General features: G+C 40.3%; 4 protein-coding genes across 13 annotated transcripts in view; 3 read left to right on the top strand and 1 right to left on the bottom strand.

Annotated features, from left to right (window-relative positions):
- The window catches only part of map7b (microtubule-associated protein 7b), a 35,964-nt gene extending 26,496 nt beyond the window's left edge, over positions 1 to 9,468 (top strand). For 6 of the 9 annotated variants that reach the window (XM_047387977.1, XM_047387975.1, XM_047387979.1 and 3 more), the window contains 12 exons: positions 1,306 to 1,425; positions 3,796 to 3,968; positions 4,534 to 4,673; positions 4,781 to 5,031; positions 5,109 to 5,259; positions 5,359 to 5,530; positions 6,801 to 6,905; positions 6,995 to 7,045; positions 7,128 to 7,152; positions 7,253 to 7,373; positions 7,478 to 7,659; positions 7,965 to 9,468. In XM_047387977.1, coding sequence (XP_047243933.1) covers positions 1,306 to 1,425; positions 3,796 to 3,968; positions 4,534 to 4,673; positions 4,781 to 5,031; positions 5,109 to 5,259; positions 5,359 to 5,530; positions 6,801 to 6,905; positions 6,995 to 7,045; positions 7,128 to 7,152; positions 7,253 to 7,373; positions 7,478 to 7,659; positions 7,965 to 7,975 — 1,502 coding nt within the window. In that variant the 3' untranslated portion in view covers positions 7,976 to 9,468. The remainder of the gene's footprint in view (positions 1 to 1,305; positions 1,426 to 3,795; positions 3,969 to 4,533; positions 4,674 to 4,780; positions 5,032 to 5,108; positions 5,260 to 5,358; positions 5,531 to 6,800; positions 6,906 to 6,994; positions 7,046 to 7,127; positions 7,153 to 7,252; positions 7,374 to 7,477; positions 7,660 to 7,964) is intronic. The other 3 variants (XM_047387978.1, XM_047387981.1, XM_047387976.1) reach the window with 2 other exon arrangements.
- A 62-nt stretch (positions 9,469 to 9,530) lies between these two features.
- Positions 9,531 to 12,540, bottom strand: armc1l (armadillo repeat containing 1, like). The gene is made up of 7 exons (XM_047387985.1): positions 12,413 to 12,540; positions 11,841 to 12,018; positions 10,917 to 11,008; positions 10,594 to 10,777; positions 10,394 to 10,510; positions 10,193 to 10,267; positions 9,531 to 10,104 (listed from the first exon to the last, which is right to left on the bottom strand). The coding sequence occupies exons 2-7, from the start codon at positions 11,991 to 11,993 to the stop codon at positions 9,913 to 9,915; spliced, it is 813 nt and encodes a 270-aa protein (XP_047243941.1). The 5' UTR covers positions 11,994 to 12,018; positions 12,413 to 12,540; the 3' UTR covers positions 9,531 to 9,912.
- A 49-nt stretch (positions 12,541 to 12,589) lies between these two features.
- mtfr2 (mitochondrial fission regulator 2) lies at positions 12,590 to 21,383 on the top strand. Its single transcript, XM_047387984.1, has 8 exons — positions 12,590 to 12,738; positions 13,815 to 13,988; positions 14,143 to 14,247; positions 14,544 to 14,668; positions 16,725 to 16,933; positions 17,008 to 17,317; positions 20,637 to 20,820; positions 20,901 to 21,383. Exons 2-8 carry the CDS (start codon positions 13,917 to 13,919, stop codon positions 20,952 to 20,954), a joined length of 1,059 nt encoding a protein of 352 aa, XP_047243940.1. The 5' UTR covers positions 12,590 to 12,738; positions 13,815 to 13,916; the 3' UTR covers positions 20,955 to 21,383.
- Positions 21,384 to 23,965: 2,582 nt separating this feature from the next.
- LOC124882300 (cAMP-specific 3',5'-cyclic phosphodiesterase 7B-like) overlaps positions 23,966 to 26,824 on the top strand; it is a 32,854-nt gene continuing 29,995 nt past the window's right edge. For both annotated transcript variants that reach the window (XM_047388607.1, XM_047388608.1), the window contains exon 1: positions 23,966 to 24,263. In XM_047388607.1, coding sequence (XP_047244563.1) covers positions 24,179 to 24,263 — 85 coding nt within the window. In that variant the 5' untranslated portion in view covers positions 23,966 to 24,178. The remainder of the gene's footprint in view (positions 24,264 to 26,824) is intronic.

Below are 26,824 nucleotides of genomic sequence, written 5' to 3'. Positions count from 1 at the left end.
AAACCCCAAATACTTTTAGGAAAACATTCTGTAGAGTGATGAGACAAAAGTAGACATTTGTGGGACTGTCTTCTTATATTACACTTAAAACTAACAGCATTTCAGAAAAAGACCCTCATATAGCCAGCCAAACGTGGTGGTAGCGTGATAGTCTGGGGCTTTTTTGCTTCTGCATCACTTGGCAAATTGCTGGGATTGAAGGAACAATGAATTCTGCTTCCTACCAACAAATCCTGGAGGAGAATGTAAAGCCATTTGGTTATAATCTTGACTTCATATGCACTTGATTTATGCTGCAAGACAGCGATGTGGAGCACACCAACAAGTCCACCTCTGAATGACGAAAAAAACAATGCTAAGATTTTCAAGTGGCCTAACTAAACTTCATACGTAAATCAAATTAGGATGCTGTGTTGAGATGTTAAACAGGTCCTTCACGCTCAGTAAACCTCAACTCTAGCTGCATTAAAGCTCTTAAAAGAAGAGTAAACCAAATTTCCTCAATTTATTTCAAATGCTTGACCGCAGTTGTTGCCTCAAAGGTGGGCTGAACCAATTAATAGAGTTAGGGGCCCCTATGTGACTTTTTCCACATAGGGGCTGGTAGATTTGGATAGCTATTTTTTCCCTTAACTTGACTACAGGTATGCAATCTCAGAGAGGAAATGGAGATTTTTCTTTTTTTTCCCTTGATAAAGTCATCTTTAAAAAACTGCACTTAGCATTTACTCAGGTTATCTTTTATCTATTGAAGTGTGCAAAAACAATTAAAAAAACCTGAAGAAATCTGGGGTGCAAATGCTTTTTGAGGGCACTAAATAAGATCCAAACCTGCACTGCAGTACTGCATGTTTTGCTTGATACAGTATGTTAAAGTGAGTAAATGGATTATAATGAACATTATTTAATGTTTCCAGTGAGCTATTGGGGGATTATGGTCAGATATTTAAACTACTTGCTTAAAAGCCTGGGACTTAAGAAAAAATGGATTTTGTAATTTGATGCTGCATTATAAACTTTGTGCTGCAGCATTCTGTTATGGCTCTCCATCTTGCCTTTTGCCTTTTGTGTGCTGTTCACTCCAGGGTGTTTGCTTTCTCTGATAATTACCAGTTTAATGCATGCAATGGGGTGTGCATGATTTAAACTGACTCTTCACCTGTTGCCTCAAAGAAGTAAAGAGAAGATGTGCTGGGCCTGCGAATGGTTTATAATCTGCTTTAAGTGACTGCTTGGGCTGATCACTGGGTTGCTAATAGTTTTAGCTGTTATCAAAGGTCAGGTATTATATGCGTCTGTGTTCAGGACTCCGCCACCTTCCGCTGACGCCATGGGAGAGCAGCATGGTGAACCGTCTACAGCAGCCAACACACTCATATCTGGCCCGCAGCCGCAGTGCCATGAGCTTGTCTGGAGACCAGTCAGGTAACATCCATGCAGTCCAGTCTATAATTCTTTCAGTCAGGGGCATTTGGTTGTCATAGGTTAGATTGAATTCTCCAGCCCAGGAGTTAAAAGTAGTATAATATTTCCATAGAGTCTCTTGACCTGGAGGGTTTTGAATGTTTGGCTTGACTTAAAGCATTATACTGTCCCTAACTGCCTTTTACCAGCCTGTATCAGCAACCCAAAGCTTACTGTTGGTCACCACACACACATAAACAAACACACTCATGCACCGAAGCAGACTCCAAGGCCCTGGTTTCTAAGCTGTTTAGGAGATATTTACCTATTGATACCAGGCTGTCTGCCCCTCCTGTTACCAAAGAAACAATGGCTTGTTAACCTTTGCTTTTTTTTTTTTAGGTTTGTTGTGAGACATTTTTTATTTTAAAAGATAATACATAAAGTTTATATGATACCCATTAAAAATAATAATGTGTTGCGTTTTTGTCATGTTAAAAATGTTGGAAAGGATTGCAAAACAATATGTGGCTCCATCAAAGGTCCATATATTAGAAAATCTGAATGTTTTTTTTTTTTTTTTTTTCATTTCTTTTACATTTTTATGAGCTAAGACAGTGATCCCAAGCCCAGGTTCCCCTAAGGTGGGAGTGGAGCACTAGAGAGCTAGAGATCTAGTGTTAATCTCTTTTGTGCCGAGACATATCAGATTATTGGTCTTCAGCCGTGGGTAGTTTTTATTAAAAGGGTGACGGTTTCTTATTAGAGAACGCTTACAAAGGATTGCTTGTGCATTTTCCACCGACCAATCACCACTGATGTGAGTTACTTAATAGAAAATAATATTGCCCTATTTTTTGAGGAACATCTTACATAGCCGATTATGTGTGGCTTTTTATATAACAAATGTACAAATAAATACAATTAGTACAATGTACATATATCTTTTAGCAAATATTAGTACCAGCTGTGCATCTGAAGAAATATACTATTCATAATGAGATCAACAGGCAGATGTACAACAGAGTATTAGGGCCAGGCTAGAATGAAGTCGGAACATTACGAGAATAAAGTCGTAGGCTAATATTTTGAGAATAAAGTCTTAATATTTGGAGAATAAAATTGTGACATTGCGAGAAAAAAGTAATGACAGCTCCCCTTCCACAAACCAAGCAATTTCTTCCAAGTCCGTGTGGTTCTTTCTTCGAAACAGACACATTTGTTTGCACAATCCCTTCAAAGTCCAGATACTGGACTGATGTTGATGTGCTAAAATATTAAGAATGTCCTTATTTGTAAACCAGATACTAAAGTATAAGTTTACAAGATGCTCAACATTCCTTATTTTAATAAAAATTTTTTTTTTTTTGTACGGGTTTTCTTAAAAAGTACGACGTTATTCTCATAATATTCCTACTTTATTCTTGTATTTTCCACATAAAAAAAAAAAATTCTCTAAGTCTAGGCACTAATACTCTGTCGTACAGATGGAGTATCTCTTAGCGCAAAGTTTGCGACATGATTGGGGAAAATATTAAGTCTTGTTTTAAGTATGTGTACAAAGAGCCTGCTTATTGAAGGATGTGTGTAAGGACATAACAAATTATTTATTGTAATGAACTCGTGTTTCCAGGCCGATTCAGAATGAGAAAAGAATATCCAGGAGTATAATGAAAAAGATAGATTGTTATTGTCTCAATTAGATTTACATGCATGTCAGAGAATTCAGCTTGTTGCCACAGTAACAACAAGCTTGTATGATTCGCTCCATCCTGACATCTTGCCTCTGGTCAGAAGTATGGAATAAATTAGTAATTATTAACCAGTAATTGCTCGGGGATGTACTGACCTAAAGTCCTCATCTGTGTTTTACCTGCACACTTAAACAAAGCACTTCCTGTATTGTTTTACGTTGCTCTTTGTCCTGACATTTGGCACAGTGTTTGTTGTTGTTGTGTTTGTGTTTGTGTTGCAGTTCATGCATATTTCCTCTGTATAGTGTTGGGTGTAATGTGCCTTACTAACTAGTTTGTCCTGATTGAATAACAAACTAAATATGTTTCCCTCTTCAGGGCGCTTTGTGTGATAGGTATTGTCAGTATATATGTAGTGCTTCTGCCAATCTCTAGCACTAACAGCTTGTTTCTCTTCTTTCTTACTACCAAACATCCTCTTTTCATTCCTTTAACCCCATGTTTGACCTCCCTAAACGCATGGCTTTCTTCGTGCTACTCACCTAATCACCTAACATCCTTCTCACTACTTCCTCTCCTTCTGATTTTTTTTTTTTTTTACCAAATCTTTTCTGGTGTCCCACAAATTCCCACACTGTTCCAATCCATACCCAAACACTCCAAACCACCATTCCCACCTTGTGCATCATCACTGTAGCCATGCCTGTGTGTCCTCGCTCAGTTTCCTGCCACCCCATGGGCGCCATGTCGTTCAAGGCCTTGCAGGCCCAACTGCTCCCTCATTGTCGCAGCCAGGAGAGGAGCCTCAGCAGAGAGAAAGCTCCGCCAGCCTGCGCCACGCCCCGGAGGAGGACCACAGGAACGATGCAGGTAGGAAAGGAATATTTATCTGCATCAAAATGTTGCTTAGGAAGCAAACTCTGAAATTTTTCATCTACGATTTATGATTGTCCAAGAATAATTGGTTGGTGCCAAAGTGTTGTTTAAATAACCCCTGTGGTCATACTTGTTCTCTTTCCTGCTAAAAGCGGCTTTCTTTTTGGTTACATTTGAAGTTTTCAATCTTGTGAAAGTGGTTAGCAAACTTTGTATCTTTTTAAGGTATTACATTACTGTAGTTTTATTGCATAAACAATCAATCAGTGATACTTTATAACACTACTTTTTTTGTTTTGATATTAGTCCATCCTCTGAGCTAAGACAGTTAGCTTTAAAGGGGTAAATAGTTGTCCTGTCGACAGATTCTCCTATCTGAGCTGTGAATCTCTGCAGCTCCTCCAGACTTCCCATGGGCATCGGGGATGCTTCTTTAATTAATGCTTAGAAATACTTTAGTAGACAGATTTTTGCTCAGATTTTGAAGATGAACAAAAAGTCTGAAAAAACTAATAATGTTTTTTTTTTTATATTGATTCTTTTTAAAAATCTGTATAAGCAAAAGGACCGTGAGAGCGTTAGGAAGTCTTGGAGCAACCTGTCCCTTCCTCTTGCTCCTACTCTGACATTACCCCCCAACAAGTCCACCATTTCTTCAAGCAAGAAGTCAAACAAAGCTACAATACCCTCTGCTGGCAGGTAGTGGAATTTATCTGTGTCTGCAAAATAATAAAATAATGTGAAAGTTGGATAAGGCTCTTGTTTTGACATTTGCTGCCAAATGCTTTTTTCTTCTCTGCTCACAGACCTCCACAGAAAATTATAGGACGCCCCCCAACCCCCAAGCTGCTTAAGTCTCCAGCTTCAGAAGATCCTGGAAACCTTCGTCCTGTCAGGATCACACCTGAGAACTCCCAACCCTCAACACCAACAGCAGCTTCGAAAGAAGAAGAGAAGGAAGAGCATATTTTCAGTCCTTCTCTACCCAGACCCCAGCCACTGGGTCAGAACAAACCCTCGAATGAGCAGGTTGCAACAACACCAGCTGGAGCCACAGGTCAGTCATAAGACGCACAGAAGGATAGTGTGCTGGATTAATGTTTTTTTTAACATTTCTTTTCTGATGCTGTATAGAGAGTACAAGCAGTCCTCAAGTTCAGAAACCTTCAGCTGGTACCACAGACCCAGAGGAGGCAAGTCGGATCCTGGCAGAAAAACGACGGCTGGCCCGAGAGCAGAGGGAGAGAGAGGAGGAAGAGCGTAGGCAACAAGAGGAGCAGGCGAGGTACAGAGGGTCTGGAAGGATGCATGAAGCTGCAGCTTCCATATGGTGCAGACAGTGCAGGTGGACTTGCAACAGTATCATTTTTTCCTTTATGCTTAGGTTAGCGAAGGAGGAGATGTCCCGCCGTAAAGCCGAAGAGCGAGCGAGGAGAGAAGAAGAGGCCCAGCGTCTGGCAGAGGAGAGGAGAAGGCAGGAGGAGGAGGAGGAGAGAAAGGCTGAGGAGGAGAGGCTACAGAGGGAAAGAGAAGAGGCAGAGAGACTCCATAAACAGGTTGAAGAACATAAACACCTTAGAGGATTATAAATACATTTAGTGATGCAGGTGCATCTCAACATCATCAAAAATGTGGATGTTTAACTAATGCAATTCAAAGTGAAACATAAAGATTCACTACAAATAGAGTGATATAGTTCAAGCATTTATTTCTTGGGGTTTAACAGCATATAAAAAGACTTCAATCAGTTTATCAAAAAATAATTATTATATAAGACTTTTTTTTTTTACACAGAAAGGTTATGTCATGACCTATGTCATGAACTTGACCGTAGTCTAGCAGACATTCAGTGAGACCTTCCACAACAAGGGAAACCTACAAATTGGCATTGCTAAATCAAAGTAATGGAAAGTTGAGTGATAGGAAAAAAGTGTGTTGAAAAGGTGCACAAGCAAAAGTAATAACCTCAGCCTTTAAAGGGTTGTGAGGCAAAAGCCATTCAAGAGGGAGATTCCCCGCTACTGCAGCTGGAGTCCATTGCCTCAGCAGCCACCACACAGATTTAGAACCAGACACCTACCCTGGTGGGGAAAAATGACTGGACTGTAGCTCAGTGATCCAAAGTCCTCTTTTTAAAATCAAAGTAAAATTTACATTTCATTTGAAAAGTCCCAAGATTTGGAAGAAGATTGGAGAGGCTTTTAATTTGATCAACATGTTTCTTCTGACTGGAAGTAATGTGAATGTTTTGGAGTGACCCAGCCGGAGTCCTAACTGAAATCTGATAGAGATTCTGTAGAGGGAGCTAAAGATTAGGGTGATGGCCAGGTAGACCTTCTCGTCTCAAAGATTGGTAGTAAAAGTATAGTAAAAGTTGAATTGTCAGAAATACCAATGGAAACAGGCAAACTGCTGGTCAGCAAGAAGGGTTTAATGGCTGTGATGCCAACAAGCAGTTTTCAATTTGTTATTAAGACGGGTATAAATAATCTTCAACATGCTATTTACAGATTTAGATAAAAACAGTGAATTTGTATACTTCATAATTTATAGTTTTTTGTTTTTTTTCATTGTCTTTTGAGAGAAGGCAAAGATGGAAAAGACACAAGTGGTTTTCTAATATTATGCAGGACTAGCTGTAAGTCCAAATCATCAGAACTAATAGAAATAAACTCTGTGTAAGGAATCTATATACAGTAGTGTCACTTTCTAAAATAGTTTAATTTGTCAGTGATATACTGATTAATTTAGATGGACCTGTAGATGCTGAATTTAGCTGAGCTCTTTCTCATCTTACCAATTCTCCTCCCTTTGTGTTTGCATTAGAAAGAAGAGGAAGAGTCTCGATTGAGGGAGGAAGCAGAGCGACTGAGGCAGGAGAGGGAGAAGCACTTTCAGAAAGAAGAGGCTGAACGACTGGAGAGAAAGAAGGTGATGTCCTCAAATATGAATAAATAATCCATATTGGTCGAAATCATCTATATTTAAATTTTCTTTACATCCTTCTTTACCTGCTGTAGCGTCTTGAGGAGATCATGAAGAGAACCAGACGTTCGGATATATCAGATAAGGTAAAAGCGCATATTGGGTAAAAACAGAAAACACACCTAGGTCATCTTTCAGAGAGCTGATTCCCATTTCTCTAATTTCCAGAAAGCCAGGGCCGGAGACAGCACAGGTAACCTGATACACCTTTTTTCTCCTCTTCTCCCAAGAATATCTCTTCTCTGTTGCTCCTGTGAACGATGCTCCTAATATTGGTGTTTTTGTTTCATCAGTGAGCCCTGGTTCTCCTGCAGCACCTGCAGCCACCGTGCCTCAGACACACAACAGCAACAGTCACCAACTTAACCCCAGCCAGCAGCCCGGCACCACTGCACTGAGCCGCCCTGACCAGAGGTGGTGGGAAGCACAAAGAAATCACACCAAACCCCTTCCATCATGTTGATATTTATTATTGCACCGAGAGTAAAATGTTTCAAGATGTACTTTCATTCTGACAGGGAGAACGGGGAGTTCGAAGAGGTGATCACGCTACCTTCACATTCCAGTTTGTCTCCTCCTAGAGAGGAGCAGCAGGAGAAGGAGGAAAAGGAGAGTAAAGTTTCTGTAGTAGCCTTCGTGGAGAATGGTCTTTTAAAGCCTCTGAGTGGAGTAGAAGATATATCAGCCCAGCAGGAACCAGGTCAAAAACACTTATCTCTTCTTAGGTAGTACCAGATCATGTCAGTGTTGTCTGATACCAAGTGCATAAAACTATTCATGATTTAGGATAACTTCAGCAAAAAACAAATGACAAACTTGGACTGCAACTGTACTGTACAGGACTGTTGGATTGTAGATTTATATTTATCAGAGAGACAGTTCCTGTGGCGTGCTTCAGAGAAACTGGAAATCAGAAAAAAGTCCTTTATTCCTACATATTTTAGTTCAGTAAGCCATGTTGTATTTATATATTTGCTATTCTTTCTTTGCCCTTCTGAAATCCAGATGTAGCCTGATTTTGCTTTGGGATGTGATGACTCCACAGCCACAGAAACAGAAGGGGCACTCGGAAGAACGCAAAGAATCATGGAGCTATGAGGACTGAATCAAAGGAGGGATTTGCAGCACCATTTTCAGATTCTTTCTCCTGTGGACAGAAACATTGTAGCCATGTCCCAATGCTGGTGTCACCAAAAAACTCCAAAAAGGCATCCTGCCCAAGAAAAGTGTCTTTTCCTTTAGGAAACTCAGGCAAAGAGCTCATTTCTGATACTTGGTCATGATTTTTTGTTCCTCGTGTACCCCCCCCCCCCCCCCAAAAAAAATTCTCAAATGCCCCGAAATCACAGGACGGCATTGAACTCTAATAATAGTGTAAACTAAGTCTCCAACCATGATACTTGAAGAGTTTTTGTTGTTGTCGATGTTGTTTAATCTGATTTTCAGCATCTGCAATGTGACTTTATATCTGGAAAAAAAGAAAAGACTCAGAGCTGCAGTTTTCTTGTAGTTTCAGCAAATCATTACATAAGAAATTGGATAATGGCACAAAGGTGTAAAGAGACTACCTGAGAGTGTCATGTAATGCAATATATTCTGTCTACAGTGTTTAAAACTAGAGGTTATAAGATTGTGACCAGGGTGATTGAGTATTGCTAACTTTAGGTTCAGTAATTATTAAGATTCTGTTTTCTCAGGCAACAGAGAAATGGGGCAAAAACCTCTGACTTTCGTTTAGTTTTATTTAATTGCTGTACAGATAAAATGTGATTCTTTAAGTTGCCTGTGTGCTTTTTTGTTCAGATTTAGGTAAATCAAATTTGCTTTGGGTTTGAGCCATTTTGTTTATCCTTTTTACAGTTAAACTCACAGTTGCATTCTACAATCTGCCCCACAGTGCTGGAAGACTTTTGTTGTTAGAAGCTGAATTTTGGTCTAAGCCAGTTCAATTTACTATTGATACTGAATCAACCTAATATTCTAATGAAGGGATGCTGCTAATTGTGAAGTTTCTTTGCCTTACTGTGTTGCAGTGGTGTAAGGTGACATTGCCTCTACGCTGAAGGTAGATCTGCATTCCTGAGCTCTGGCATTTGCAACTAAACTCTCCTGTCTTTTGATGCAAATATGGAAAGCCAGATTAAATGCTCTGTCCCTACCATAAGCAGCATCTCATCCCTTTTTTCCCTCAGCTCTTCATGCTGCTCTCTTTGCATCCCGGTGTTTAGGTCTTGCTTTTGTCGCTAAAACAAACTACCCTTCACATGGACTAGTTGGGAGCAGGAGGTTTCTCCCAGCAGGAGTGTTAACGTCATGGTAACTACATAGGTCTGTTAATTATACTAAGTGGACATTTTCTTAAAGGCCACAAAGCTTTGAAAGCAAAAAATCCTTTACTTTAAGGACACAAGATGGAAGGAGTTCTTTAAATATTGTATTACTGAAGTGTAAAATTATTACAGCTCTATATGTGGGCAAATAAACATTTTTGGAACCTATTACATATTCACTCTTGTTCTGGGCTGACTTTCTTTTACTTTTTAGAGGAAAAAATGCAATGCACACAAACTATACAGATCAGATTTTGCACATTTATTTCGATATAAACCAGTTCAACTACTTACAAACAGCAGGACAGTGTAAGACTTAAAGGAATAATAGAAATGATCAGAAATTTACCTTTGCACATGTTAGGAGGTAAATGAAGATGGAAGGAACATTTATATGGAATTTGTGGACAGAAAACAGAAGTGAGGGATACATCCCAAATTTAGACTTTTGTTCAGTTTGAAAGATTTTTAGACAACAAATCTGTATATATACATAGCAATGATTTGTAGTTGCTCACTGAATGAAAGACTTAAAGCCCTCATATGAGCTCTCATCCTCGGTGAGGCCCATTGCAATCAGAAGGAGGACTCTATCTGGATACTTTTTCGAGACAGTCTGAGCTTCACCAGTAGAAGGTTTTTGTGAGGAAGCTTGCAGCAGCATTCAGCCAGCTCCCACTGGAATCTTCTTTAGCTGCAGTGCGGGAAATGGCTTTATCAACCTCCCTCTCTGGGCTCTCTTCCTCTGGGAGGTAGTCTGGGAGGGCTGAGTTTTGTGGCACCTCAACACCACTTGAGTTCAGAGGTACATAAACCTTAAGGCAGCAATATAAGAGAAGAAGGCATTACGTATTTTAAATGCTCAGTGGTAACTTGCAAAAATGCTATTTGAATGTTGTTTACCTCATCTCCTGCCTCATTTTTCATCACTTGCTGAACTGACAACACCTTAGTGGAAGCAATAGCTGTTGCCAGACTCTGAAAAAGACAAAAGTTAGACAAAATAGATTACCTTTTTTTCCAATCCAAATTTCGGGTTAGTATTGACTGACTTTCTCAGACATAAACCAGAACAAAATGATACTGAATGCGTTTCTGTTTTACCTCAGTGGGAAGGTCTGAGCGGATACGGACTGTACATCGCTTAGAGGCCATTTGGAAAGTGAAGCTGATGACCCCTTTGACTTTTAGAAGAGCCTCCTCACATAAGCTTCTTTGATGCTTGAAAGGAGCAAGAACAAGCATGTATACACTAGATAAAGTTGCTTCTGAATATAGATGAGATTGTAAATCAGTAAACTTACAGCGTTGTCCAGCCCCTGGATGTGCAGTGTGACAGACTTGGACTTCTTATTGGTGGAATTGATGAAAAACTGAGGCTTCCTTCTGTTCTCCCTCTCTGGTGTGCGTGGAGCTGGATTAGCAGGCTCTCTCAGAATGCCGTAAACCTCTTTAGCCAGAACTGTGATATCAAGAGACACACCCTCTCTGTGTGGAAAAAAATAATCATATGTTTAAATATATTTGATCATTTAGAATGATTAATATCATGTTTGCCAGCATAAATGTATCACATTGAAGTAAATATATATTGTATTTTTGCAACAACTGCATTAAATTTTCCTACCGTCTGATAAGATTTTCCAAGCTCACCATCATACCCAGCTCATTCTTCATAATGGGTACGTTGGGAGGCAATTCAGCCAGATACCGAAGAGTCTGAGAACAAAAGAAAAAATAATCATTGTGCATTATCCTTTTTTCTCCCCCATTCGTTACACAAAGATTGGGTTGTTTAGCCTAGACTGATTTCATTTTTAACTATCAAAATTAGCACTAAAACAACAAATGGGGATTTTTTTATATAGATCAACACAAAGTAGTCCATAATTAAGTGGTGGGAAAATGATACATGGTTTTCAAAACATTCCGACAATACAAATCTCAAATGTGTGTATTTGTACGCAGTCCCCTTCACACCAATACCCCTAAATAAAATTCATTGCAACCTTTGGTGGGTTACCTAATTAGTAAATAGAGTCCATGTCTCTTATTTAATCTCAGTATAAAGACAGCTGTTCTCCTGCAAGAAAATATTTTAATGTTGGGAGAATCAGGGTCAAGGTTTCACCTTACTGCAGGATAACAACCCTAATCTTAAAGCAGGAGCTCCTATGGAACGGATACTAATGTTAGTATCCGTTCCATAGGAGCTGTATGGTCCAGTCAAAGTCCAAATCAAAATCCAGTCAAGTAGCTGTAGCTTGAAAATTTTAAGTTGTATAAATAAAACAGCTCTCTGCCCAAACCCATTGAGCTTGAGCTATTTTGCAAATAATGTGCAGAAATGTAGCTGTATTTACAACAAGCGGTAGTTCTACAACTTATTGACTCAGGAGGCATTATCTATAGGCACTAAATTCTTTAGAGATATATGAAACATTTTGAAACCATTTATCATCTATCCACCTTTCAGTTTTAATTTAAATAAAATACATATTTTGCAAATGTAAAAACAAGGGGAATTAATACTTTTGTAAAATTTCTATACCTGTAGGGTTGAAAACAACACTTCAGGATTCTGGTGGTCCAGAAAAAGAACTAGCCCAGGAAGACAGCCCTGGTCCTGCACGATCACAGCTCGGTTCTGCGGTTCTGAGGCTAGGTCCCGCAGCTGACATACCACCGACAGTGCATCCATCATGACTGAAAACTCACCAGACCCGAAACTAGAAGATACATTCAATGGTAACACGTCCATTATTGATGTCAAAATTAGCTGAGGACATATGTCCTGAAGCGCCTAAATCTCAGTTTTACAAAAGAGGGAGAAGGTAAATACTAACAGAAAATAAAGTCTAACACTTATTTTGGAAAAGGTTGTTTTACAATGTATGAATAAATGTTAAATTTTCGAGCCTCTGCGTTTCATTAAGGCAAGCTAAAGAAGCTAACTAATACCTAATGACACGTTAAAACGCTGACCGACTTTAAATTCAAAATTTCTATTCATTTCGTTACATTATTCAAACTTCAAACACTGAAGTCTCTCTGCTTATATAAGATAAACGCCTCAAAAACACATCAGAAGTTAAGTTATTCATCTTAAATATGTTTTCTCACCAAAGAGAACAAGTAGCTCGTGCAGAAAAATACAAATTTGGTGGCTTTTCTTTCGCGACGTATCATTGGTTGTCAAACCGTTCCAAACGTTGGTAAGTCGCCCTTTCCTATTGGATACTCGTCTTACTTCTGTGTTTGCAGCCAATGATGAAGGGTTTTGCTACTGCGGCATTATTTGACTTTAAGGATGTGTTGTTTAGACGCGTGAGGAAACAAGGGTTCTTAAAGCTACCTTTCTGAACTAATATAATTTCGATTTCGGTAGAAGATTGAGGCGATGTCTGGCTACTAGCATGTGGCTTCTTTGACAAGGAGAGTTGTGGATGGTAAGTTCATATGTTCTATTTCTTTAAAACTTTATCTTCGCTGCGGCGGTCTCATATAGTTATTTTTGATGACCTCTGCAGCTTTTCCTCATCCACTGCGGGACTGCAGTCCTCAGTCAGGACAATTGTTTTTATTTTGTAACCAAATATTAAAGCTCTGATATCTGCAAATATATCGCGAGGGTTGACAGCCGAATAAATATGAAAGGAGATGAGCAAAGATCTAAAATACCTCCTGAGCTTCAGTTTGTGATGCGTTCAGGTAAAAATTGTGCATCAGCAACGAGGTTCGTTGTGTTGATGTTTTGAATTAAATGACGACAGTTTGAAATGGTTTGCATTACTAGCTCTGCGGATATCCAGATTGCTGTTTCATTGTCTCATTTGGTCCTGTTTAAAAATTTTTCCATCGTTGAAGTTAGTCATGTCCTTTTGGCTAATGCTGATTACACGCACACGCATAAACACGTTGAAATTTGTCAACCTTTCTGAAAAATCAGATAAAGTGTAGGAACAACAGGCTTTATTGATAAGTGGAGATAATCTTTTAAATCATTCATTTTGTGTTGGATTAAATATTGCTACCTCAATCAACCAACCTGCTGGACATATTTTCCTCTCTCTTTTATGTCTAAATTAGTCCTTAAAAATAAAAAAAAACGGATCAGTTCAAGTTGAAGGAGGTCAAACTTCAAAGAAATCCAGAAATTGAATCTGGTTTTTACACCAATAAGGCATAAAAATCTTTATTGGTGTATCTGAAATTATTCATATTTTTGTTTGTATTTTTCGTGCACCCCAATGTGGATTTATACTAAAATATAAAATACTAGTTCATCAAGGCTTTAAGGAAAAATAATAGTATACCTATTATCCCCAATAAAACAAAACACCTTTTTAAAAAGACCATTTACCCACTAAATTTGTTCTCATAGGTTCTCAATACTTTATGATGTGTTATGATTGACTTTTTTGTTAGAGTGTAAACGTCTGCTACATTAAGATGTCTGTGTTTGTTTTCTGGAGTTTCACCTCTTTAAAGCTGTGTTGTGTGTTTGCTTATTTGTTTCCTTCAGGTGTAAAGTATGTGACTTCTTCTCGCATTGGCCTCACACTAAAACCGTCAGCAGAAACAGGAGCTTTGCAGTCATCGGCTGCTGCAGGGGAAAGTCCTTGCCATGTCTTTAGTAGAGGATATTCTGGATGTACTGCGTATGGTCCTGGAGTATTTTGGTGTACCTCCAGAAATGGTAAGCTTGCTGACACTGCAGCTCTGTTGCAGTTAAGTAACTGTTTCTCAGCCTGCACAGTTAGGTATTATTTATTATCTCTCTCATCTCCTCTACATCATGTTTCATTTCTGATAAACTTGTTGTTTACGTGTGCGTTTCATCCCGACTGCAGATTGTTCCTGTGTGGGAAACTCAGCTCTGTGGTCAGTATCGCAGCATTGTGCGAATGATCGGGACAAATCTCCCACTGAAACCCACTCCACGTGTCCATTTTCAGGTAATCTACAACGCTGTACCTGTCTTAAGATACTGAAACGTCCTTTTTTTACATAGTAGGTTTTTAACTGATCTTGCAATTACACACAGCAATGTGGAGGAGAAATATTTTATCAAAGATTTAATTATGAACCTTTTTTTTTTTTAAACCTTTTGGCCACAAGTGTTTTCCCTAACCCTAATAAGTCAAGACATTGAGATTTATACTATTTTCTGATATTTACTGGGAAAACTTAAAATACAATACTCGTTATGTCCTCTGAATCTCATTATTTCTATCACTATTTTTGTCCTCAGATCCCCCTGGTCACTATTAGGCCCAATGGATACACGGAAGTTGCGGTCGACACACCCGTCATTCCTACATTTGCAGATGTCATGTGGGTGTTTGACTACAAAGGGGAGAACTTTGCCAGAACCAGGTATACACAATGCAAACACATCAGAAGGGTTTTTTATTATCTCTGCTAATTGTTTCAGTACACGCAAACTATAAACCTATTTAGTGACATCCTGTAAAAAGCAAATAAACACTCTGTACTTCTTATTATAAACAATAGAACTGGGTCATTTTTATGTTCTGCAGTCAGTTAGAAATGTAACATGGCTTTTATTAACCACTGCTAAACCTGTTAATTATTTATGACAAAAGATAAATGATCAAAACTTATTGGTCCAAAGACTTTTAAATACCTCAAAATGTTGCAGTTTTTGGCATTTTTCTGTGAGGTTGTTCTAAACCTTTTGTTGCCATGGAACTTGGCTGATCAGACCACAATTTCTCATTTTAAGCCATCGAGAAAGTGAGCACCCTCTTAATAAATCGTGACCACATGGATTGTGACATACACCCTGAACAATTCAACAGAAATAGAACAAAAAACTGTTACAGGGGAAAGCTTTAAAAAATGAAAAAGTACAAAAAGGTTGCATACCCCTAAGCTAATATTTGGTTGAAGCCCTTTTTGTTACTTTTTCAGTAATTGGTTCTCTTGAGTTCACACCTGCCATCAGTTGTATTGAACCTGAAATAAAGAAAGGCTATTGGACTAGGCGTTCCTGGACATTGGCTCACTTGCAAAGTTTAGCCAATGCCATAATTTGGAGAGAGATTAGGAAGGATCAAAAATATCTCATTTTGTACACAGGTATCAGTCAGGAGAAGAATAAAAAATGAATTCCATATCATTCTCTATCTACTTGCCCACCTACTCCCACAATTTCAAATGTATGTTTGGCACAAAAAAACAACTCTTACCAGAAAAGCCTCCTACCTGCTGCAAAACATGGGGGTGGCAGAATCATGCTGTGGGCCAATTTTTTTTTTTTTTTTTAATGGGTTTTTTGTCAAGAGGGACAAGATACTGAACAATGTCAAATACTAATAAAAAAAAAACAAAACAACTGCATGCAACACTAGTCCTGGCAAATAAATAGGGCCATCCTACAATTTAAGCCCTCCAGGTCTCTGCTACAAAGGTGAACATTAAAATGAATTTCATTGTTCAGAATGACTTAAAATAAACAGAATAAAAAATAAAGACATGGTCAGATGAAGGTGACAATTTTGGAATAGCGTATCTAGAGTCCAGATCTAAATTTGATAAAAGATCTGTGGGGTCACCTGAGTTGGGCTGTGGACAAAAGATATCCTGACAATCTGATAGATTTGAGAACTTTTGCAAGTGGACTATATGCCAATACAAGGTGTTGTTTGCTCACAGACTTCTACTAAGGAAGATTAAATGCTGAAATGGAGTCGAAAGGAGCCAGGTTATGTAATCTTTTTAGATTAGTTTGTACTCCCAGGTGACAGATTTGTTTTTCAGTTGAATTGAACAGGATATGTGTCCATTTAGGCTGCACGGTGGAGCAGTTGGTAGCACTGTTGCCTTGCAGCAAGAAGGTCCTGGGTTCGATTCTCGGTCAGGGGTCTTTCTGCATGGAGTTTGCATGTTCTCCCCGTGCATGCGTGGGTTCTCACCGGGTACTCCGGCTTCCTCCCACAGTCCAAAAACATGCCTGTTAGGTTAATTGGTAACTCTAAATTGCCCTTAGGTGTATGAATGAGTTTGTGCATGGTTGTTTGTGTGTTGCCCTGCGATGGACTGGCGACCTGTCCAGGGTGTACCCCGCTTCCCTCCCATAGACTGCTGGAGATAGGCACCAGCTCCCCCGCGACCCACTATGGAATAAGCGGTAGAAAATGACTGACTGACTGTGTCAATTTAAAGTTTGATAAAGTTATCCAAAAGTTGAAATTTAAGGTATCCACTGTAATCATAAAACATTGATTATGAGATGTTTTACAGAGGAAACAATACTTTGCATTTGCAGTTCAATATTTGGGAGTTATAATCAAAATCTCTAAAACCTAAAGAAAATGGTGACCACACGTTAGCAAAATATCCACATATTAAACATGTTTTTATAAGAAATATACTAATTACCTATATGATTGATGTGTGGCATTTTAAGGAACCATTTACCTCCAACGAAGGACAACACTATGAGTCAAGATCTGATAAGGTACCCCAGACTAGCTCTGAATCAAGCTCGGATAGGAGGAGGGTCCGTGCGACAGAGGGCTGACCCTGAAGCCCTGCAGAAGATCACACAGCTGGAGAGTGAGCTGCTCAAGCTACGGGCGCAGATCGCCATGATTGTTACTGCAGCTCCATCCCCAGGTACATTTGAGCTTTTTCTGTAAACTAGACACGTTAAAAATAAAGATCTTAATGAACCTTTCTTTATATTTCAGCTCTGACTGAGACCCTGAATGCTCCATGTTCACCTTTGATGTCCCCTGCTCCACTCCAAACTCTCACCTCCACACCTCGTCATGATGCTCCTCCTCCACCGCCTCCACCTCTTCCTCCCTGCCAAAGCTTCTCCAATGAGAAATCGTCTGTGATGGATCTGATCAAAGAGCGCAGGAACAACAGCTCTGATAGGGGCCAACTTCAGGCCCAGGACTCAGGGCTCAGCAGAAATATGGAAAACAGACAGGTTCCTTCGATGCTGGACGTTCTGAGGGATTTAAATCAAGTCAAACTGCGCTCAGTGGAGAGGTAAGAGTTGGTCAATTCTCAAGGAGCACTTTTTCTGTTTTTTATTTAATAACTTTGTTTTCTAGATTTCTCCTGTGGAATGATAAAGCTAGTTTAAACGATATTAAGGTTTATTATTTGGTCTCATATTTGAGAATCAGACTGATAGATAAACTCTTGATCTTTTCACTGAGATTTCTCTCACAGAAAAGAATAAAGGAGATTTCTGTAAAAAATTTATTGTGAATAAAAAATAATTACACTTAAACCATGATTATAGTGAAATTCAACAAGAGCTGGTAACTGAAAGAATTAAATGTACTGTTTATCTTACTAAGATTTAACCACTAATTAACTCGTACTTGTTGTCGTACCCGCTTCATCCGGGTTGCTGGGGCAGAAGAGACACCCAGACTTCCTTCTCCTCAGACACCTCCTCCAGGGGGAGCCCAAGGCATTCCCAGGCAACCCTAGAGACATAGTCACTCCAGCGTGTCCTGGACTTTTTGACTCAGCTCTCTCTTCACCACAACGGACCGGCACAGCGCCCCCATTACTGCAGCAGCCGCACCGATCTGTCTGTCGATCTCCCGCTCCATTCCCCCCTCACTCATGAACAAGACCCCGAGATACTTAAACTCCTCCACTTGAGGCAGGAACTCCCCTCCAACCTGAAGAGGACAAGCCACCCTTTTCTGGTCGAGAACCATGGCCTCGGACTTGGAGAAGCTGATCTTCATCCCAGTCGCTTCACACTCAGCTGCGAACTGCCCCAGTGCATACTGTAGGTCTTGTCTAGGGGGGCCAGCAGGACCACGTCATCTGCAAAAAGAAGAGACGAAATCCACTGGTCCCCAGACCCCTTCCGGCCCTTGTCTGCGCCTAGAAATCCAGTCCAAAAGTTATGAACAGGACCGGTGACAAAGGGCAGCCCTGCCAGAGTCCAACACGCACCGGGAACAGGTCCGACTTAGTGCTGGCAATGCAGACCAAACTCCTGCTCTGCTTGTACGGAGACCAGATGGTCCTTAATAAAGGGCCCCCGACTCACGTGGGGCACCACTAGGAGCACAGTTGAATGCCTTCTCCAGGTCCACAAAACACATGTGGACCGGTTGGGCAAACTCTCATGAACCCTCGAGTACCCTGTAGAGGGTATAGAGCTGGTCCAGTGTTCAACTGCGGGGACAAAAACCACACTGCTCCTCCTGAAGCCGAGGTTTGACTATCGGCCAGACTCTCCTCTCCAATACCCTGGCGTAGGCCTTATCAGGGAGGCTGAGGAGTGTGATCCCCCTGTAGTTGGAACACACTCTCCCCGGTTTTGCAGTCCAGAGGCACTGTCCCGGACCGCCATGCAATATTGAGGAGGCATGTCAACCATGACAGCCTCACAACATCCAGACACATGAGGTACTCAGGGCAGATCCCATCCACCCCTGAAGCCCTGCCACCGTGGAGCTTTTTAACCAACTTGGTGACTTCAGCCTGGGTGATGAGTCCAACCCCAAGTCCCTGGCCTCTGCTTCCACCAGGGAATGCGTGACGGCAGGATTGAGGAGATCCTCGAAGTACTCCTTCCACCGCCCAAAAATGTCCCCAGTTGTGGTCAGCAGCTCTCCACCCCCACTGTAAATAGTGTTGGCGAAGCACTGCTTCCCCGCCCTGAGGCGCCGGACAGTTTGCCACAATCGCTTCAAGGCCAACCAGTAGTCTTTCTCCATGGCCTCACCGAACTCCTCCCAGGCCTGCGTTTTAGCCTCTCCCACAGCCAGGGCCGCAGCACGCTTGGTCTCATTGTACCCGCCAGCTGCCTCAGGAGTTCCACAAGCCAACCACAGATGATAGGACTCCTTCAGCTTGACATCGTCCCTTACTGCCGGTGTCCACCACCTGGTTCAGGGATTGCTGCCGCGACAGGAACCGCAGACCTTACGGCCACAGCAACGAGCGACAGCATCGACAATAGACGCGGAGAACATGGTCCACTCAGACTCGCATGTCTCCAACCTCCTCTGGAATCTGGTTAAAGCTCTCCCAGAGGTGGGAGCTAAATACATCGCTGGCCGAGGACGTTCCCAGCAGACCCTCACTATATGCTTGGACCTGCCAAGTCTGTCCGGCTTTCTCCTCCTCCAGAGGATCCAACTCACCACCAGGTGGTGATCATTGGACAGCTCAGCCCCTCTCTTCACCCGAGTTTCCAAAACATGCGGCTCAAGGTCTGAAGACACAACAACAAAGTCAATGATCTACCTCCTGCCTAGGGTGTCCTGGTGAACACCCTTATGCTTGAACATGGTGTTCATTATGGACAATCCATGACTAGCACAGAAGTCCAATAATGAAACACCACTCGGATCCACCTCTTCCCGCAGGCCACTTCAGAGTAGAAGAGAATCCAGCCTCTCTCGAGGAGCTGGGTTCCAGAGCCCACGCTGTGCGTAGAGGTGAGCCCAACTATTTCTAGTCGATATCTCTCGACCTCCCGCACAAGCTCAGGCTCTTTCCCCCTCAGCGAGGTGACATTCCACGTCCCTAGAGCCAGCCTAAGCATCTGGAGATCGGGCCGTCGAGGTCTCCACTTTCGTCCGCTGCCCGATCCTCTTTGTACTGGTCCCTCATGGTTCCCCCTGCAGGTGGCGGGTCCACTGGGGAATAGCCTCGCATCTCTCGTTCGGGCTTGGCCCAGCTGGGTCCCGCAAGGAGCAACCCGGCCACCAGGCGCTCTCCGACGAGTCCCAACCCCAGGCCTGGCTCCAGGGTAGGACCCCTGCTCCACCATACCGGGCAACGTAAAGTGCCTTAATTTTGTGGTCCTGATGAAGGCGTCTGGAACCGCTCTTTGTCTGACCCGTCACCCAGAGCTTGTTTGAATCAATTCCGACTAATTAGTAGTTAAAACTTACTGTTTTTAGTTAAATAAAATTATTCACCTGAAGATGATGTACATACAGGGGCATCCAGACCAAACATTTTTCAGCATAGCAAATTAAGAATTCATATGCCCCTCAATTATTTAGAGCTTTGGATGCCACCTTTGTTGAATCAGGCGTTAGCTTGATAAGACCTATAGTCCAAGAAGAACATTTTAAAAGGGACCTGGAGACTAGCAGTTCTTCAATTCAATTCAAAGATACTTTATTGATCCCCGAGGGGAAATTAGAATTCCAGTACAACCCATCCAAGGAGGGGACAGGTCACCGAGGCTTTGCTGCCCACTCACAGGCTCTGCCCTTGTAGGTGAAAGTTCCTATTGGAAGTGTTTGTGTACACTTCTTGTTTAATTGTTACAGAAAACAAACTCTTTGGCAAACATTACAGACTCTTTTCTCTATAGATCACCAGGAGGCACTCCAGTCAGGAGGAAAAGTTGTAAGGGGGATGCTGCTTTGCGGAATGACCCCGCAGCTCTAATTGCTCGGGCACTTAAGAAGAAGTTTGCTCAGCATCGTCACAACACCTCCACAGACAAAGAGAATTCACTGGAACTTTCTCCTTTTGGCAGTCCAGATACTCCTCCGGTATGTTGCCAGTCATAGCCCAAACTCCCTTTTTTCCAGCGTCAGTCTGCAGAGATATTAACCTGGTTCTTCTGTTTCAGGTGTCTCATCACGGCAGACGCAGTCAGGGTCGTCGGCATTTATTAACTGGTTAAACTCCCGACACGTCACATGTGACCATCGCTTAGGATGGTCAAGCCTTTTAACAGATTTCCGCAGCAGCTACTGATTACCACGTTGTTTTAGCTTCTCTCTTGGGGGGTTCTGAGAGCAGTATTTGTCTCAAAATGTCTTTGTTGATGTTATGTGTTGGGATTAAAAACATTTTCAAAACTCACTGTAAACTGGGGTTCAGGTACTGTTTATATTTTTGTACATGGGAGTTTTATTGTTTCTAATCTAAACGTTTGTGAAAATAATGTGAACGAATATTGAAGCAGGTACGGACTTCAGCTCGTAGCTACCTGCCTTGATAGTTACAGATATTATTTGATGAGGAATGTCTTGGAGATTCATATTCAGAGCTATTCTATGCAATTTCTGAAGTTGTTTTTGCTCATTAAAAATACATTTGCACTGTTTTATTTTTAATGTCTCCTGATGCTTGTTTTGTTTTCTTTTATACAGTTAAAATCTTAAAATTAGTTGCTGTATATTGTAGCAACTGACAGGTTTCCCCAGGGGAACTAGTAGATCTGTTTTTTTTTTTTTCTGCAAAACCTTCATGTATAGAAACCATTATATTTTTGCTTGGTTGTTTTTCCCTTTCAGAAAAGTAAAAATCTTGAAACAGCACAGAGTGCAATTTTACTTTCTTTTCCGTTTAGTCTATGCAGTGAAGTCTCTTAACTACCTCCCATCATGTTCCCTTTTCAAAGATCATTCTGCAAAAACTTTTATCAAACATTTCAGGCTCATTAAGAACTGAAAAAACATCCCCTTTAAATATTTTGTTTTTATTAGATGAGTTTCCAATAGATAAATAGAGTCAGAGTAAATGTATCACAAACTCCCAATATTCACTTCATGTTTCACCACAGTACTTGTTAGTGAGAGAAGTGAATACATGAATACCCACACACTCATTTATTGGCCGCATTATCAGCCAATAAACACTAAGCAAATATGTGTAGGTGTCTTTTTGGATTGCAAGAGAGTGTTCATGCTCTTTTTGAAGTAAACATTTTTCAAGCAGGACTGAAAGAACTAAAATAAACTGAGTAATTTTACCATACATTTGTCAAAACAAAATTTAATCTACACAAATTGGAAAGATTTTATCCGAAACGTTGTAATTAAACCGGATAACCACAATACAATGTGTTTTAGAAAACGTTATTTCTGTTTTTATTTTGACAAGTACTCTCCACATTTCATCTCCACTTCATGTTACCAAGAAATACTCATTGAAATTTAAAATATCTTCTACAAAAGGATTTCTGCCAAGGCAGCAGCACGTAAACGGTTTAGTATTTCAAACATCAATGCAAATAAAAGTAAGTGCATGTTTAAAAATATTTGCAAAGAGATCTACTTATTATCATGCTTCTGGAGACCTGAGAGATTCTGCAACCGATTCTAGGCACAGAAAGCCACCTACTGAAAAGACCTTCCCTAGGTCAGACCAGGCCCTTGGGACTGTGAGAAGGTAGATATTCTATAAGTGAAGAGAGTAACATCCCCCAGTCTTTTGGTTGATAGGTGTGTCAGTAGAATTGTGAAGGCTCTTAAAAAAATAACACATATCCTATAGTGGAGTTGCAAAGTTGGCATTTTTTTCAGTCATGTAACATTTGTGGCTCTAAAGTTTTGTTTTGCTGTACTGAGGTCAAAATGGCTCTTTGGATTGTAAATGTTGCAGACCCCAGATCTAGATATGAGAAAGGTCTAATGTCTTTTAACTTAAACATACATAACACAACATAATCAATATACACCTGTGACAACCATGAATCACTTTTAAACATTCACATGGCCTTGATCTCATCAGGCACTTTCACAATTCACTCTTTAAATAAAAAGAAACCAAAGTAGGGTATACAGTTGCCTCCGGATATGGTTAAGTTAATGATATGTGTGTGATTTTATTGTGTCTTAGTGTTGTAAGTATCTCAACAATATACGCTTTATTAAAAGTCAGAGCATTCACTGAGAACTGAGAAAGATTTATTGTTTAGACATTTTAAAAACATTCAGGGAAGTCAGTTTGGCTTCTATTTTAGTACTTCCAATCCTGAAGCCAGATTAAAATCTGAGCATCAGTCCACAGAGAGGATCACCATGGACGCCACATGAATTAATTAACTCTCCAGTATTTGTTTGTCTAAAATGTAAGCTCAAAATTATAAGTAAGACTGTTCAATACGTATTCCTTGTGTTATTCCACTTTGTTACACCTAACCTAATTTACTTATACTTGAATATTTTCCCTCTTTGTGTCCATACAGTTGGAAGCTCAAGGAAGAAAAACTAACAGCTCAATGACCACTTTTTTATTTATTTAAAGACTTCTTATGTTGTGAAAGAGTACATCAAAGAGCCTAAAAACCACAAGGCCTGCAAAAACAAGCTAGCAAGACAGGTGTTGATGTGGGTTCAGTCCTAATGAGAGATTTTGTTTTGGAATTATTGGTCTGTAACACACTGAACAGTCTTGAATCTGAGTACCACATTTGTGGTTACATGGTTCATATATGTCAGGTATGAACCATGTCGACCCCTCAGGTTACCAAAGACATTTTTACTCAGTTCTTCTGGAACCAGAACTAAATAAGGGAGACCAGCATTTAATTTTTTTGTTTCTCAGCTTTGGAACTAATTTCCTGAAAACGTTATAGCAACTTTCCCATCAAAGGTAAAATATTATTTTCATCAGATCATTTTTACTGTCTTCAGTTATTAGTTTTTAATATAATTTTACCTCGTGGTGCACAAATAAACGTGTTTTGATTGCATTTGTAATCAAAGAAGGCAATAAAGCTTAAATAAATCTTAACAGACTAGTAATCATAATACAAACCATGTTGTTTGCCAACATTTCTAACTAACCAATCGTAATGAAAGCTGGGATATTACCAATCCCGGATTGGTCCTCTCCATCTTAAGTCCCGCCCCCCGATGCTACAACCAGCCCCTCCCCTCTCCGCTCTCTGCGGTTCAGCTCATGATCAAATACACACGCAGAACACGCGGACAGGCGCTGCGGGGGAAAACACCGCCTGGTTTTTCTTTAAACAGCCTCCTGTTGCTCCCACACAGGACGAATAAGGTCACCCACGAGTGGAGCATGAAGCAGCCGGGTTTATAAACAGGTGTCAGCCGGGGCTCCGTTACCTCTCCTGCTGAATGCGGAGCTGAGCTCTCCTGTTTTTCTCCTGACATGAAAACACGCCGCCAGGTTCCGTCGCCTTCACTTATTCTCTGCGAGCAGCCGGGATGGTTAAATGTCCTGTTTAATGGTCGAGGTATGTAACACTGCCAATTTTACAGCTGTTCCTTAAAATAGGGAACAGTGTTGTGTTAATGTGAAAGTACTCCTGAGACCTCACAGACAATAACTGTTAGACTTTAATGACCTGTGAAGTCTCTACAATGATACGAGGAAACTTAAACCTATGAAGGTCTCAGTATGTTATATCCTTGTCCTTATAGTAGTGTTTTAATATTATATTCATAAGCTTGTTTATTATTAAAATGGTATGCTGCACATTCATAATGACCTTTAATGGTAAGGTTGTATATGCCAAGTTCATCTTTTATATAATTTGCTTCCTTCTCTTAACAGGGTACAGCAGGCCTTGTTTATTATTATTGCAATGTGTCACGTCAGTGTATTGACAGATTTACAGCAGTCTACCTGCAGCGTCCACGCTGCAGAAAAAAAACATGCAAACAGGGCGCAGACACCTTATAAAAACAAGAAGGACTTGCTCTTTGTGTTTACCTATAGGACAGTTCATGGTACAAACATTAACTAATGCCTAAATAGACATGCGTACATAAAGGAAAACAGGATTTTGATCCTATAAATTAAGGTTCATGTGGCATTTCAAATAAATCAAGGAAAACAACTCCCCCTTTTTGTAGGAATTCTTTCAATTTTCTGATTGAAAACATATCAGAGATTGTTAAATTTTCGCTAAAAAACATGCTTTTTTTTTTTTTTTTTTTCTTTACAGGAAAATGTGTGGAAAGCTAAAAAAAAAATCAAACAGTTTCATTGTAGAATACAGCCTGAACATATAAATAGGTACTTGAGCTGAAATTTCTATATATTTTGTATAAAAATGTATTCTGGAATTTGTTCCTATTAGCAAGCGTTTTTCATTATAACTCGTTATTTACACAGCTGTCTTTCATTTTAAGTTGAGATTCTCATGGTGTTATATTCTTGAGTAAAATATCATTGTCCACTATGTTATCCCAAAGATCTAACACAAAAATGTTGACCATAATCTGCTTTTATAAAAAGAGCTCACCAGCCAGCTTGTAGATTCAAACTGTCTTTTTGTGACTGAAAATATTTCCAAACTACCAAATTTGTCTTAGTTTTAAGCATGTTGTGGCTTATTTTTAGCCAGCTGACCAGCAGTACACAGAAGTAACAGAATTTACTATGCCTATGTTTACATTAAAGGATTCAGTTATATCAAACATATTCACCTATTAAATAATCGGTCCTCTTTTTTTAAGTGTTAAGACACAGTATTGTAAAGGGGAACATTTAGACTCATAAAGATTAGGTGAAATGCTCACATTTTACAAGGGAAATAAACATGAAATGTTACATGGGGATCTACATGCACTCAATACCATTTTTGAAGACACACGTCTGCCGTTTCAGGGTTTTGTAAAACATAAGCACCCAAAGGAGGGGGTATAGAGTTCAGGTGGTAGGTTGAGATGAATAATATTCCATCAGGAATAGAGAGGGGGAAAAAAACCCAATCTGTTGTCCTGTAAACATGCCATAACCACGTGGGGAGGATGAGTGATCAGTCACTGCAGCTGGGTTACCTCCATCCGCCCGTTTCCTGCCTGCCAGTAAACAGTGTGTGCTAGCTCACATATAAATCCTCCTGCTCAAGGTTAAGTGTCTTCCTCAGGAGGGCTGAGACTGAACACTAGCAGATAACAAATGATTTGTTGAGTGTTGATCAGGCCAGTGAGTTTATCAGCCTACAGCCAAAATGTCGATGTGCGCATGTCTGCCCTCATGTGGTTAAAATACCACAGCTCTGTGCACTCAGTCCACTCTCACCTTTATCCTCCATGTACTCACACACAGTTATTTTAACTGTTACAGCCATTACTAGCTGTTATTATACCCGATCTATGGTGAATTGAAGCTTTACCAAATTTTCCACAAACTTCAGTGTATTTCATCAGGATTTTATGTTCTAGCGAAACACAATGTACTGCTCAATTTTGTAGTAAATTTATGGATGGTTTGTACATACAATTAACATTAAAATTAACATTAAATTCAAAAATAGTCATGTGTTTTCTGTGTATTCTGGCCCCCCGAGTCAGTATTTTGTAGAACCAACTTCCCAAGTCGTTTGGAGTGTTTCTTTCGCAGCTTTACACATCTACAGACTGAAATCCTCCTTTGCAAAGCAGCTGCAGCTTAGTCAGATTGGATGGAGAGCATCTGCAAACACCAGTTTTTAAGTCTTGCCACTGGCTGTATCTTAATTGTCATTGTGTTTCTGGAAGATGAGCTCTGCTACAGTCAGTCACAAGATATTTGGTGTCTCTAACAGGCTTTCCTCCAGGACTGCTCTGTATTTAGCTCCACCCATCTTCTCATCAACTGTGATCAGCTTTCCAGTATGTGATGCTGCCACCACCATGTTGCATAGTGTGGATATTGTGCTCAGGGTTGTGTGGAGTGTTAGTTTTCAGCCATAAATAGTATTTTGCATGTAAAAAGTCACATTTTGGTCTGATCTATCCAGAGCAGTCTACCACATGTTTGCTATGTCTCCTCCATGGCTTGGGGCAAACTGCAAATACGATCTCT

The sequence above is a fragment of the Girardinichthys multiradiatus genome, chromosome 15 (genome assembly GCF_021462225.1).
Source record: "Girardinichthys multiradiatus isolate DD_20200921_A chromosome 15, DD_fGirMul_XY1, whole genome shotgun sequence".
Lineage (NCBI taxonomy): Eukaryota > Metazoa > Chordata > Actinopteri > Cyprinodontiformes > Goodeidae > Girardinichthys > Girardinichthys multiradiatus.
This window is presented reverse-complemented; position numbering and strand designations above follow the sequence as displayed.

Bases quoted from the DNA above. Each gene is read 5' to 3' on its own strand.
- armc1l (XM_047387985.1), bottom strand. From the start codon at position 11,993: ATGATGGATGCACTGTCGGTGGTATGTCAGCTGCGGGACCTAGCCTCA. The intron at 11,009-11,840 runs GTATAGAAATTT...TTTTGTTCTCAG, and splicing joins TGTTGTTTTCAACCCTACAG to ACTCTTCGGTATCTGGCTGA. The intron at 10,778-10,916 runs GTAGGAAAATTT...TTTTCCACACAG, and splicing joins TTGGAAAATCTTATCAGACG to AGAGGGTGTGTCTCTTGATA.
- mtfr2 (XM_047387984.1), top strand. From the start codon at position 13,917: ATGTCTTTAGTAGAGGATATTCTGGATGTACTGCGTATGGTCCTGGAG. The intron at 14,248-14,543 runs GTAATCTACAAC...TTTTGTCCTCAG, and splicing joins CTCCACGTGTCCATTTTCAG to ATCCCCCTGGTCACTATTAG. The intron at 16,934-17,007 runs GTACATTTGAGC...TTTATATTTCAG, and splicing joins TACTGCAGCTCCATCCCCAG to CTCTGACTGAGACCCTGAAT.